Source organism: Rhagoletis pomonella, unplaced genomic scaffold (genome assembly GCF_013731165.1).
Source record: "Rhagoletis pomonella isolate Grant_MI unplaced genomic scaffold, Rhpom_1.0 Rhpom_scaffold_00006, whole genome shotgun sequence".
Classification (NCBI taxonomy): Eukaryota; Metazoa; Arthropoda; class Insecta; order Diptera; family Tephritidae; genus Rhagoletis; species Rhagoletis pomonella.
This window is the reverse complement of record NW_023458560.1, coordinates 49,950,983-49,965,888: the sequence shown is the minus strand read 5'-3', so window position 1 is coordinate 49,965,888 and position 14,906 is coordinate 49,950,983. Positions and strand designations below refer to the sequence as shown.

General features: G+C 38.9%; 2 protein-coding genes across 4 annotated transcripts in view; one reads left to right on the top strand and one right to left on the bottom strand.

The window, feature by feature from the left end:
• The first annotated feature begins 10,687 nt into the window (after positions 1-10,687).
• Positions 10,688-14,177, top strand: LOC118740901. 2 transcript variants are annotated; one of them, XM_036472642.1, is made up of 5 exons: positions 10,688-10,912; positions 10,979-11,884; positions 12,159-12,490; positions 12,552-13,618; positions 13,690-14,177. In XM_036472642.1, exons 1-5 carry the CDS (start codon positions 10,853-10,855, stop codon positions 13,842-13,844), a joined length of 2,520 nt encoding a protein of 839 aa, XP_036328535.1. In that variant the 5' UTR covers positions 10,688-10,852; the 3' UTR covers positions 13,845-14,177. The 2 variants fall into 2 exon arrangements, with proteins under 2 accessions (XP_036328535.1, XP_036328534.1); XM_036472641.1 differs by having other exon boundaries at positions 10,964-11,884.
• LOC118740902 overlaps positions 13,614-14,906 on the bottom strand; it is a 46,373-nt gene continuing 45,080 nt past the window's right edge. Inside the window, exon 6 of one of the 2 annotated variants that reach the window (XR_004993192.1) lies at positions 13,614-13,803. Coding sequence is in view for 1 of the 2 variants with exons in the window: in XM_036472645.1 (XP_036328538.1) it covers positions 13,783-13,803 (21 nt within the window). In the remaining variant the exon portion in view is untranslated. The remainder of the gene's footprint in view (positions 13,804-14,906) is intronic. The other variant, XM_036472645.1, reaches the window with a different exon arrangement.

The following is a 14,906-nucleotide window of genomic DNA, read 5'->3' as shown; positions in this document are numbered from 1 at the left end:
TCATAAAACTTAAAAGTGGCTGTCAGAGGGAAACCGTAGTAATTCAAGTGGCCATAGGGATTAGAAGCATACAATTGAAGAAGAAGAAGAGTGGCTTGTATTTTATATGAATAATTCTGGCGTTTATAAGCGCATTCATACATATGTTCCCATTATGCATTTAAATATGAGTATGTAGATGCCTTAGGGTGGTCCAAAAATTTATGTGAAAAACTAAAGACGAAAATCCAATGCTCTCATCACCTAGGATTGTTCTATACCGAAAAATATACCCCTTTTTTATTTTGAAATCAAAAAATATTTAGAAGTCGCTCAAAGCGCTCAAAATTTCCATGTATATGGAAAAAAATACATTTTCATAGAAATTTTTCGATCGGACAAGTTTGTTTCTCTTCAGTTTATTGTTTGTTTATTTTACGATTTTTATGGGGCCCCGCATTGCATTTTGTGAGGTTCTTAGGGGTCCTATAAAAATAGTTAGTAATAGAAAATGGTTAAATAAACAATTGGGTGTTATTATTGGCAGTCTCTTGATGAGAAGTAAAGTTTTCCAATCGAAAAATATTGATTTTCAAGAATTCTATACCATTTCTACGAAAACTTGTTTGCTTCCCATGTAAAATACAGGGAAAATTTAGAGCGCTTTGAGGGACCTCTAAATATTTTTTGATTGCAAATTAAAAAAATAGAACAATTTTAGGAGTGAAAGCATTAGAATTCCGACTTCATAATTTCTTTTTTTACCACCCTAATATACATACATACATAAGTAGACATACAAACTAAAATATTAGCAAGGAAAATACATCCAAAACAACTTGGTGGTGAAGGCCTAGCATTAAAACTTAGACATAATGCGTTTTTTAACGAATATCAGAACTCGGAAAATGCTACACATTTCCGGGAGCTTAAATGGGTGCTCAATCCCAAACTGACTATCCTTCACTTATTTCAGATCCGTCCCTAAAGAAATCACATTTATTAGGGTGTTCGATTATTCTCGTTTTTTTCCAAAACCGGGTTTCGAATTGCAATTTGAAAAAAAAACCGGTTCCTGATTTTGAGTGTCATAAAAAAGCTTTCTTTGAGGTGGAGTAAAAGTGAAGATCCCCCCATTTGTGTCACAACATCAAGAAGCAAAGCACGAATTGAAGGAGAAGCTCGGCCAAACACGTATTATATATTAAAACTATTTAGGTGTTAGCCTTAAACTGAAAAAAGCCTTGAACCGGTTTTGATCTATTCCACTGTGAGACCATTTTATGGTAATTCAAACCCGCCCGGATTTGGATAATAATTTCTGAAAGTAATAAAAAACTGGATGGATTTACAAAAGTTAGCTCGTATTTTTATTTTACGGCCTACTAAAGTTTTCATACCCGGCCTAAGTACTTTAAAAAAAAAATCTAAAAAAAAAAAATTGGCAAAATAAATGTTTTATCGAAAGTAAAGGTAAAGATATATATAGTAATATGTCATGGGAAGTATTTTCGTAGATCATTTTAACCCGTTAGCTCTCGCCTGAAAGCGTCGTTGTGACCCATACTTCAAGAACCGTCTCAAAAAAAAACAAAATTTGGAAGTTCGTTAGAGCATTGATGTGTTTTAGAAAATTATTCTTCGGAAAATTTTACTAGGAGTCTCAGGCAAAAACTTCATGTTACCAACATAAAAGTTTCTAACTACTTAAAAAAAATGTCTATGCCAAGAACGAAAGTACGGTGGGCGGTTGAATCTTTCGATACCACCAAAGCAGCGGTTTTGGGGGAATCCCCTCCTCCCCGATGGCGATGGCTTCTTCCCTTCAAAGAAGTATCGAGGACATCATTGGTCCCCAGGTCTGTCTATTTAGGGCTAGCTATTGCTGGTAATACATACCGTACGCTTGGAGGAAGGTGACCGCGTTACTTATTCCCAAAACGGGAAACTGGCCCCTTGATTTAGCTAAACCTTAGCATAACTTTCTTCATTTTCAAAACAATAGAGAGAATGAGTCTCTCACCCCCTACAAATCCGACACCGAATTTGCGCTCTTTTACATGGCAGCTATAGTAGACATCGCAAGGCCCAACGCGTTCGTTGCATTGACCCGTTCAACGCATTTCTTGGATGTCAGTATTTGTCTGTGCGAGGACATCAACCAGCGGGGCAGATGCACCTTCTCAATTAAGAGTACAATATTCCAGTTGCATACCCTGAAATCATTGTCCTTTATACGTTTGCCGTGGTCGTCATTAAAACAAAAGGGTATCATTCGAGGCTTGTTGGTGATTTTTCGCCTTATCAACCTTAGCGCGCGGATATTTGGTTGCTTCCGGACGTCGTGAGCTGCTTGAACCGTACGCAAAAGAATCACTGCTGGCTACTCCCTGGTTAATGGCAGTCAAAAGCTCTCATCAGCAGCATTGCCTATTTGATAAATTGTTACCAAAATTGGTAGAAAAAATTTGGGTTGGTAGAAAGGTAAATTTTTTTTCATTTTGGTCGATTTTTGTTGAACTTTTCGTGCCCGCTTTACTTTTCGTGGTTATTTTTATATTATAAATTTCTTTCCAAAAGTGTAGACTACTTTATTGCATTAATTTTCGAACGCTTGCATTCGCATACTTTTCATATATACTTATGTACATACGTATAAATATATATCGATATAGGGCGAACATATCGTGTTCCATTCAAAACTCTATTTACTGGAATCCCGAAGGCATTTTCATTGCCTAAATATTTTAAATGATTATTTAAATAAAAAGAAAAAAACTTACAGGTATGTAATTACGCACTATGATTGTTAGCAAAAAAAAAAATAAATCAACGCCATTTTTTCAATGGCAATTGTTAAATAAAAAAAGACACAAAAGACTGGCGGCAACGGGAATTTTTAGCTGGACATTTTTTGTTATATTCAAGTATTATGGGCTATAAAACTCCATAGCTTAAATTGTTCTAAAAATTCAGAGTAAAGAGTTCGAAACTTAGACAAAATTTTTTTTTTTTAATTTTTGTAAATGTCGTATATATGTAGCTTGAATCCTTGATTTTTATGGATTTGGTTACAACGCAAACAATATTCTTATAAACAAAAACAATCCAAAAAATTTTTACTTGAAAAATATTGTGAATATTATGAAAAAAAATCACCAAGCGATTTTTTGAGTCACAGGACGCCCTGAATGCGAATCCGAGGTCTGTTAGCCTCCATCATGTCAGTTTCGAGGTCACTTGATGGTCAAGTAGGAAAAAATTCGTTGAATAAATCTGTTTCGCCCGAATTTATACGCTGCGGTCAAAGTAATAGCACCAAAATTCAAAATGATATTGTTTACAAGTCATGTTTATTTATTTATTTTTTTATAATTTTCATTAAAAATATAATTCGGCCAATAACAGACACCACATAAATAAGAATTTCAAAGCTTACATAAAGTTCACAAAAATTAGTCATACTTCAAAAAGTTTCACCAAAATTTAAAAAAATCAACTGTACTTTTTAGTGACTTGAAACTTGCACTTTATTTTACTAAAATTTAAAGGACTACCAAACTGCATACTCGAAAATTTTCTACAAATTCTGAATAAAAAGTTTAAAATTTTGATGAACATTTTTTTAAGTTTGATTTATTTTTGACATTTTTATTTCTATGGTTTTCCTGTTTTCAAACGAATCGAAAATTCGAAATTTTTTTATAGAAAATGATAAGAAAATTTGATGATTTTCGATTTGTACGAAAACAAGAATACGCCCCATTAAAAATGAATAAATAAACAGGAGTTGCAACAATATCATTTTGAATTTTGGTTCTATTATTTTGACCGCAGCGTACTTTTTTTTGTTGGTTTTTACTATTTTTGAAAACAGAAATTTTCAAAGTACATACATTTCGTACGTAGACATTCAAGTGCATGCTCTCGTTGGCTTCCATGTGAACAGCCCATATGGCCCACATGGAACGGCAACATCAAAACGCGTCCATAGCATCAAACGCATTCATCTCCCCAACATCAACAATTTACGCGAAATGATCTTTGTTTGACAGGAAAATCCGGCAGTGTGAAGTACTTGCATCAAATCGGCACATAAAACGAAATGAATTGCGCTAATCGACTACAGTACGGACTTTGCGTATCAAAAAATGTTTTGGAAGCATCAGAAATTTAAATAAATTTTGAAAGCATTAATGCGAAAAGATTCAAAGCTTTTGGAAATCGATGCATGAAAGTGTCTTCTATCTATGCAGAAGGTTTGAAGAATTGTACGCCAATTTCTTGTGATTTTTTATGTAAATCAGTTCCACTTCTCAAGTGGCTACTGTACGATATTCCTTTTGGTAGTAATTTAATCGAAAGTTCTTGTTAATTATTTGTTTATTTGTTTATGACTGGAGCGACAAGTACGTAATCACATTTTTCAAATAACGATGCATCAGTCCATCATGTCAGAAGACACATGTGTAGACATATGAAACTAATTTCTTTGATTCAAAGGCATATTTCTGATAACTAATTTAAATTATAAGATCCGGCGGACAAAGTTTGTGACTTTAAAAATAATGCAGTTATTAAGGCATGTTCATTAGCCCGGATCACACAAGCAAACAAAAAAATGCGCCACACACCTCTGAGTCTAAATTGTTTTTGGTAGGCAATTCGGAACTAATTATTTTTTTTCCGAACCTAGGTGTCTCCCTTTTTAATTTATTTGGTGGCACCTACAAAAAAAACGATTAGTATCTATTTTCCGTGAATTAATATTTGACCAGCGACGAACACTCCATGCGAATTAATCGTAGCGCTTTCGACGAAAGCAACATTTTGAAAGCTAATGTAATTGCCTTTCACGCAAAAGTATTGCCATTGAGCCACAATTACTCCTTGAGCTTAAAAAAAATTGTGTTCTTCGAAAAAAAACATGCAAAATCCACCGGATTTATTCCAAAAAAAAATTTTTTTATTTTTTATTATACTAATATTATAGATTTTGAGAGAAACACGATTCCACCGTTTAAAAAACGGAAACAAATTTTGAGCCCCTCAATATTTTGCATTTTTTATGATTTGCATGCAGTTGTGCCTTCCTTCCTTCACACAATTTTATATTCCTCGAACAACAAGTGCGATTTAGTGCTATTCAAGACCCTTAATTTGAGCCAAATTATAACGATTTCGAAGTTAAACTTCGAAATTTCATTCAACATTTTACGCAAATTTTTTGCCTAATTTCGGAGAAAAACTAGTACAGCAGTTTCGAAGTTTAGTTTAAAATTGTGGTAACTTGGCCCTCACAAGGCCTAAAGACCTCTACCTTGGCTCAAATCAAAGGTCTTGAATTATTGTCTTTTAATATTAGTATAAGTCCCCGTATTAGTATTCATCGTTTTCGTGCTTGTGTGTATAAGTAGCTAAATTTGACTTTTAAAACCGGTGGAAACCCTTCTAAATATAGTTAAGAAATAAATAAATCTCATGCGTCTGACATTTTGTTAATTATTTCAATAATCTGATGGATTACGTTGAATGTAAATTTCTAAAAACGTGGCAACCCTCCTTAATATAGCTCAGATATAAAACCTTTTTTAACCCATTTCAATTGATATCCACATTTTAACAATTCATTTGACTTATTTAATAATTTAAGATAAAATTTTTACACAAGTGTCGACCGCCTTTATATTCTAGATTTTCAAACTAAAAATTTCTTAACACTTGTTTGTTCGACGTTTACATTTAAATATTTTATAGAAATTAGGTATACTTTAATTAAGTTCGACTTTTCAAACAGGTGGCAATCCTGTTTCAAACTTAAACCTTGTTAAACCTTTTTCATCTGATTCTAATTGTCTTAATTGAAGTTGAGTTTAATTCTTATAACAGGTGGCAACCCTAGATATAAAGTTTTTTTTTCAAAGCCATTTTGATTCATATCCATATTATAGTAGTCTATTTAACCTATTGTATACACTGAATTCAATTTTGTAAACAGGTGGCAACGCTGTTCAAAATATTTTCAAACCAGAAGGCCCCACGAAATAGTTCTTTTGGAATAATCCAAATACTTCCCTAGCAAATTTAATGGTTTTAGGCGAGGCCAATGAATTTTGGAACAAAAAAATCTCCGCGAGTCAAGAACGGTGATATATTATACTTTAAGATCCAACTATAAATGACAAAGATATTAAGAAAAATGTAAAAAGGCAAACCCAACTTTCCGCCAAAAATTTTTATTTTTTTTTTGAAATTGTCATGCAAAAATACAGATTCAGGTGTGTACGGAATAGTTTATAATTTCCCCAATTAATATTTCGGGGGTTTCTACTTCGAAGCCCTTTCTTTGGCCTCCGCTCTCGGCAAAAATTGCATCATTCTATAGTTCTACAAGGCTCCGACGAAATTGGGAGTGCCCAAATTACTTTATTGTGTGCTCCTTTAACGTCCTCTACCTGGCCTCTGTAGGTGCATAGGTCTTGTGTCAGTGTTATGATCATATCATTCGTAGTAAAACTGCTTGCGATTACAACCACTGCTGCAATCCGGCGGTACAGGTTATTCTGGGATACTTTTAACGACGGTGGATGTCTCATATCAGCTCGCACAGGTCTAAAGTCCATTCGCCCGTCGTATTCAAGCCTTCTGAGGTTCAGATCCTCGAGAAGCTCCTGCATTGAGGCGAGATTCCACTGCAAAAGATTTACTGTATTTTGCTTGCTGGAACGCCTGGGGTCTCTACAGTCGACGAAGCTGGGAGATTTGTATAACCTCCAGTTCCGCGACTTATTACCGGCAGAGCCTCAAGGTGACATAGCTGCACCTACACTTCAGCTTAGCGTTAGTACTTTGGAGTATTAAGCCGCTACTTTGGATCTAAGCCGCACCATGGCGTAGTCTGATGACCTACCATCGACAGCACGACAGCAGATACGTCCACCCCTTAAATACCTCGTCCGATTTGCTTCCTATAGATTAGACAGCTCATCCGCATTTAATGCCAGCCTGATACTCCTTGGAGCCTCAGCGTAGCTTTGTGTCTGCCTTCCTCTAACCCGAAAAGTTGTTGATGTGAGTGGCCTACCCCCGAGTAGCATTGGCTGAGAGACACATGCACCCGTTGTTTCTTTGGACGTATAGTTTGTGTTGTTAATTTCTCGCTCTTTCTCTCTAAAATGGATGTGGGTTCGCCGTGTTGTTCTTCCTTTTATCAGCAGGTGCATACACTTCGGTGCGCCTGCCTTGCCTCTCACCTTCCCCGCCTATCCGTTCTTCAGTAGATGCGGACTTGCTGGAAACACGGTAATGCCGGCTAAGTGGTATTTCAGCGGCCGTGGGTATTCTATTTACGCTCCGTACCGCATCATCGCAAGGACACATGGCTCTCATTCTCGCGATGGCCGTTTCTACGTACCGGAATAGCTCGGCTCTTACCCAACCAAGGTCGGTTGTTTCGGCGATCTAACCCTGTTTTGGTCGGCGAAATTTCTTAAACGTTGTTCGTGCATGGAGCAACCGCATTCTTCTACTCAGGGCTGGCATCGAGTCAAACCCCGGATCAGAAAGCTACACCTGCTGCGTATGCCTGAGACGATTACAACCAAACTCCACCCCAGCCAAGTACAATACCTGCAATGGGTGGAGTCGCCTTAAAATCTACTCAGGTCTTAGAGCTAACCGTCAGAGAAGAACGTCGTTTGGGGTCTCATGCTGTTCTAAACGAACAATTAGCGCGGCTGCCCCAGTGACGCATAACACACACCACACTGCTTCCCCGGAGTTCACCTGATCAACGAAACCTCAACACGACCACTCTCCAGCATACAACACAGACACACACAGACATTGCACAGACACAACCACATACCCCCCGCCGCAACCCACGAGCAAACCAACAGTTCCTCACAATTTCGGTTCGGTGTGTCAGCCCAGGGTATACAGTAATGTGACATCAGTCACACTTTAGGCTATGTTCAGGACTGCACACCACGAGAGAATAAACGAGCAATTATATAGACTCTTGTTACAATGCTAACGAGTGTAAGAACTGGTCTGATAAGCAGCATAACGTGGCGTCCTAAGCTGACGTTAGCATCAGACCATCTGCCTATGATCATCTCGATAGATAAACCAGCTGACTTTGCTTCGGCGGAAGACCAAACCCTCGACAACTTTAGCAAAGCCAATTAGAACGGCTTCGCGAAAGTCACTGAAAGCACCATCTCTGCCCTTTCAACATCAACCGACGTTCATTTTGGTGAGCATAACTTCAAGGCTGTCACGCTGAATGCATCTCGGAAGCTTTCCAGCTGCAGCGGCTGTCTTAGCCAATGAGCATGATAATCTTCGCCAGGCCGATCCCGAAAATTCCCGTATTATACATCTCAAGGTAGACATTCGGCAACTAGTAAACCTCCATAATCGGAAGAGGTGGGAGGAGCATTTGAAGACTTGCAACTTCACCTCTGGTATGAGTAAGCTTTGTCCAACCCGACAAAACGCGATGCTAGAGTGGATATCACTTTCGGTGACCACGCTTCGTCGGACCCGGAGTGATGCGCGAGCTATCATCCTTCGATGAAAAAAGCCAAACTTTGGGTTACTAGGAAGCTGCACAAACTGCCAACACCTAGTGCGTCTTTTGCTCTGACCAGCGGAAATACGAAAGCCTCCAGAGCCATTGGATCCGACAGAATATGCATGCCGATGCTAAAAATATTGGGTCTTGCGGGAGGAGACTATCTTACCGAGGTTTTCAATTTTTCCATGACCAATCTCATCGTTCCAGATATCTATAAAACGAGGAGAGTGTTCACACTGCTTAAACCGGGAAAACCGTTCAACAAAGTAAGGTCTTATCGCCCGATAGCTTTCCTTTCCCCGTTAGCGAAGACACTTGAAGACACTTCTCCACACTATAGGACCTTCTGACCTCAAGCTAGGCATCAGCACGGACTCCGTAAAGTGCAAAGCACAACAACAGCACTTAACGCCATAAACAGCCAGATAACTCGTGGCATGAACCGAAACCGCCCATGCGAGGGAACGGTCCTATCAGACTCGGATTTGTCAACGGCGTTTAACACCGTCAGCCCCTTCGAGCTTCTAGAAGACATTGAGGTCCTCTCCAGAGGGTCTTAAACGGTAGCCATCGAATTATCTGAGTTGATTACCTTGGAAGTGGAAGAGGCGTTAACTTCACCGGCCTATGCCTGTGACGTTGTTGACCTAGACTCAGCCATTCACGCTGCGGGTCACTATCCTATCTCATGGGTGGGAGGGATATCGTTACTTTTTTTGTTTTTGATTTCGTAATTGATTTTAAATTATAACAAAAACCACTTGAATCAGCTATTTCTCAAATTAGGTTTCTTACGTTCCCGTACTTGAGGACATTTTTCCATTTTTGAGAGGAAATTTTTCGCTTACTCTCTAATTACCGGATCCGGTCCGAGTTGTACGGGATATAACCTATTAGCAATACTTATCAAACTGCTTTCATTGCGGACATTTCGCCGATGTCATATGTTACACGAAGAAAATTGAATTTAAAAAAATTTGCAAAGTTTCTTAAAGAATAAATAAATGCGCTCGTAGATATTTTGTGTAGCAGTTCAAAGGATTTCCTCTAATCTTGGCTAAACAACCGTTTTCAGTACAAAAATGTGTTGGTAACTGCCGATTCTGAGTTAGCTACGCACTGTGAATTTGGCCTTACTACCAACTAGTTCGATTATATGCTGGGCATAAATATTAAAGATGTCCCAAACCGTTTGAGGCCATTGCCAGTGTTGCCGTTTTATACATTTGGTGCTAAGATTTAGCCATCACTTTCTTTTTTTGTCATAATTTACTTTTGCCACCAGGCACTTTTTTAGCCACCTCTTTAAATGATCAAAATTCAAAATTTTTCCATCATCCATCTGAAAAAGTATGGCACTCCTAACTCAATTTAGCAATAAAATGTACATGTGTATGTATTATAACTACTATTTCACGTTGAAAAGCGCTCCAGATTCAAAGTTGTTGCCGAGTTTGATTTTTTTGCTTGAGAAAATGTACAAGTAAACACGAACACACATTTTTAGGTATTTCTATGCTTTTTTTATATTTTCGAAGATATTCGTCAAAACCACTTTATACATAGACGAATACGTGACCGATACTGGTACCGACTATAAGACTACAAACTACATATGTATGTATGCACTGAAATATATTCATCTATATAAAATTCAAGCTAAAGTTTGCAAATTATTTGTGTTGTTTACATTATATGCAAATAACAAGAACCAAATGAAAAAATATTTTTCATTTATTTTAGCCCCCACTGTTAGGGAAATTTGAAAAAAAAAATGCCAAAATCTCTGCAACCATTTGTTTTGTTGAAATCAAGTATAAACCACACACTCGTACGTACACGTGCTATAGAAACTATGAAAGAAAAAGTGAACTTACTTGTTTTATGTGAAGTAATTTGATCGAAACAAAGTAATTGATGCTGTAATTTGAAATGAAAATTTTTAGCCACTTTTTTAGCCACCCACCGGCTAAAATTTTTTACTGGCCACCTCTAAAAGTGGAAGCGGCAACGTTGGCCAGTTCATAAATGTCCCAAACCGGTTGGCGCTTTTCTATTTTGGGTAATTTTCGCATTGCCAGCTGTTTTGGCTGTAAACAGCTGTCTACATTTGTCTTGTCGCGCACGGTTTACAAAAAAATTCTTCCAAATTATTTAGATTTCTTGATTTACAAAAGTGTTTAAAATATTTGGAGCGCCCTCCCCAAAGCAAGAGGAAACGCTAATACATCGATGCACGTAACGTGACAGGGCGATAGCAGCAGGAGCGATTCGAAGCCGCAGGAATCGCCAATGGATCAAACGCCAATACAGCAGACGCTGACTCGTAAAGAACCCGAATTTATTGACCATGTAAGTTGAGGATCAGCATTGTCTTGCCTCTGCTAACCGTTATATCTATAGGATCTTCCTTTGCAGTCGCTCCTTGCACCCACCTACATACGTGACTCCAACAACTACATAATCGATTTTATTGAAAGCACGCCCTTGGTCTTCCCAAATAAAACTGTGGTGCGTGTGCCCGGCAACAATGTGAGCACACATACCACGGCTGCCACTACGGCAGTCAGGGCAGGAAGCAGCTACAATGTCAAAGTATCTGATTCAGTTTCGCTTACACCCGATTTGCATTTTCCCAGCTCAATTTTCCACTACCGGCCCACACCAAATGATGTGGCAGTAAGTACGGTGGACGGCGTGGCGGAAGCAACATTGAATGCATTAAATTCACCAACGCAACCAGCAGCGCCTCTACCTTTGGTTATGGGAGGTAATTCTAGTGGCAGCAGCAACAGCGCAGCAACCTTTAGCAACAGCAAACATGCGCAATATATGGCTTTAAATAGCGATTTTCTCGCCGGTGGTGGTAGCAAGAATTACTGCGATGACACGGAGGGTGTAAACCAGGCTGGTGAGGATGTTGCTGTGCAACAATTTCTGCTAGCCGATACTAATGTGAGTTTGGATGATGCGGCCGATCTGATGAACGATAGTGATGTGTTGTATGCCCGTCATGTATCCAAAGCACGCAAAGTGCTGCCGCATAAAAAACGTATATCGCGCAAGCTACGAGTGTCGCTGAGCGGCGCAGAAAATGTGCTATCACCGCCTTTAGGTGACGTGCACAAATTGCCGGAGGAAGTACGGCTGAACGCGGCAGTATATAGTTGTGAGATTTGCGGCCATACAGCAGACTCCCAGTTGCAGTTTTTTGCGCATCTGAAGCAGCATTATGAGCCCACGACGCCGGATACGATATTGGCAGCGATGAAGACGTCACTAGAGGATCTGGAGCCGCAGAAAATGTGTGCGGTAGATAAGAAAGTGAGCGGAGCCGTAGTGTTATCAAGAATAATATTGCAGAGCAGTGGTGGAATGCAAGGATTGCTGAGTGGAATTAAGTATGCGCCTAAAAGTATGCGATAGCTGGAACACAAACGAATGTGAATGTTGCCTTTCAGCAGTTTTAGTTTGCGCGTCTCCTGATTGGATTTGACATCTCGCAGTCCTCTGCATCTTACTACATACTTACTACACCGATAATTTTAATTTCCTATTTTCCTGGTTTACATCAAAAACGTCTTTTCTTTCCACATAGTCCCCCAACGAAAACGTGGACCATGTTTTCAATGACGTGCACTTGAGCTTTCCTGACTTTTCGAGCGTTGACGAGGAGACCCCAATGCAGCATGTCATGGATTCGAGTGACGATGGCAATGAGATGAAAATGTTAAACGCCACGGGTATGAGTAAATGTATGAGCTATGTAGCGCAGGCAACATCCCCACCATTAAAGCGCACTGTCGAGGTGGAATTTAGCGATAGTGAAGATATGCTGGAGGGCATACGGAATGTGGTGGATAAGGTATCGATCGAAGACACCTGCGATGCACTTGATTTGATTACATCCAATAGCATGCGCGGTTCTTGGTAATACATGCATATAACCTTCATAGAGAGCTATTAAACCAGCAGTATGATTTGCTTACAGGTTCACCAACGAAAACTTTGGCAGCCTTACCTACAAAAATAAACCTTTTAATGATGTGAACTTCGCTGAACCTCTGCCTCCCATGCCTATGATGGCTGGCAGTTCATTGTCAAGAAGTACACCTCCTAAGGAAATGTCGCCACTACCGCCTGCAGAGAAATTGCTCTCATACCAGAAGTCAGATAGGAGAAGAGAAAAAATACAGCTGGCGTTACCACCAGACGACGATAATGATGTCGACGAAGCGGAAGTCAATCGAACCAACTTCTACAATGACGCGTTACCTCCGCTACGCTTGTCCAGCGTAGATGCTGATGATCGACAGTTGCATTGCCAGTCACCACAAGAATCAACAACACCAACGAATTTGCTTGAGCCGCTGCGAGTACCGCAGTTTGATCTACCTGAAGCCGCTGGGACGCAGTCATCAATAGGTAATGAACATTTACCCGCGGTTAGCTTACAGCATGTAGACGGCGCAATCGATGATCGCAATTTGCTAGCGGAAAAGGAACTTATCTGCAAGGAAGAACCTCATACACAAGACTTTGATGGCAATGAAGATAGTTATGATGGAAATGATCACGACATGGAATCGTATGCGCCTAGCCCCGTTCACAGCATCATGGACGCCAGCAACATCAATGAAAGGAAACACATTTGCACAAAGTGTGGACGTGACTTCAACTCGTTCAATGCGCTCAAGTATCATCGTCGTACACACACGGGCGTGCGTCCACATAAGTGTGATACGTGCGGCAAATCATTCTATGCACTGAGCGCGCTAAAGGCGCATACGCGTACACACACCGGCGACAAGCCGTTCAAATGCGACGTTTGTCAACGCGACTTTCGGCAATGGGGCGATCTTAAGTATCATGTCGTATCCAAACACACCGAGCACAAGAATTATCAGTGTGAATACTGTGGCAAGGCATTTGCGCGCAAATACTCATTGGTGTTGCATCGACGCATACACACCTGCGAACGCAATTTCAAGTGCGATTACTGTGATAAGGCATTTCGCGCGAGTAACTACCTACAAAGTCATCGAAAAATTCACACTGGTAAGTGAGGCAAAATTATGTGAAATAAGCTTTTCTGTTTATTAAGCATTTCTTTTCTTTTTTAATTTTAGGTGAAAAGCCTTACGAATGCACAGTTTGTTCCAAATGCTTTCGTTTGCTCGGTGATCTGCGTCGCCATGAGCGCATTCATCAGCGCGCTGCCGCTAAGGAGGCAGCAAAAGATGCTGACAGTGAAAAAAATGATGACAGTGCAAAAGATTGTTAGATCAATAGACTGAAATGTAAAAAATAGTAAAAAGAAAAACAATTATATATTGGATATAATTATAAGCAAAAAAAAAAACTACAAACACATTGACCGGCATGCCCAAAATCAATTCCACGGCGATCATTATCAATGCAGCAAACCGTCATAAATATCATAATAATATTTCGTATGTAAGTTATACATGTATTTATTTATTTAGTTTTGTAGTTGTTTAGCTTTCGACTAGTTGCATGTTTAGTCATTATTTGACGTAGCAGTTTGCACAAAGCCGACGTAGCGCTTAGTTTGAATAAGTTTTGACTGGCGCTAATCAACGTAAAGGTACAAAATACAGAAAGTACAGAAATGTACATACATGTATGTATATATTTATAATATAACATACATATGTACATAGTTGTATGTACGCGCAACGTTAATTAAAAGAGTTTGTACGAAGGCAGTCTAATAAAAAACGCATTCAAATTATCTGATAATACCTAAGCGACAGCATATAGAGTCCATCGAAGCTGTTTTTCTATTTTAATAATTTTAGGTTACTTTTAGTACGACTGCATTGCAATAAATGAAATGTGAATTTTAGTATTAATTTGTTTAATTAAAATGCTTTAACTCTTTTAATACGATTTTTATAGTGCTGGATATCATCTTAACCGTATAATATTTTTGAAATTGGTTTCGATACATCGCACGTTTAATAATATACAGAATTATTTAAAAATTTAAATTTTGTGGGAAAACGACAACAAAGTTTGATCAATTCATACAGTTGGTATACCAAAGGTAGATGGATACTTATTCTCCTCATTAAGCTTGTTAATTGTATGATGACATCTCCAAAAACGTAAATTTTGAGTTACATCTCTATATTATTAAACGTGCGACATATATATATGTTTATTAAAAAATTGCTTTTTTCAATTTGCCATAGTTCGTCGATTAGTGACCAGTGCGCCTAAAATCATGCTATGTTATGTAGCCCCTTATGTTCCGCTGGTGCAGTTGTTTTTCAAGTCAGGCCGCTTCTGAACAGAAACTCCCTGGGAGTTTTCACTCTTT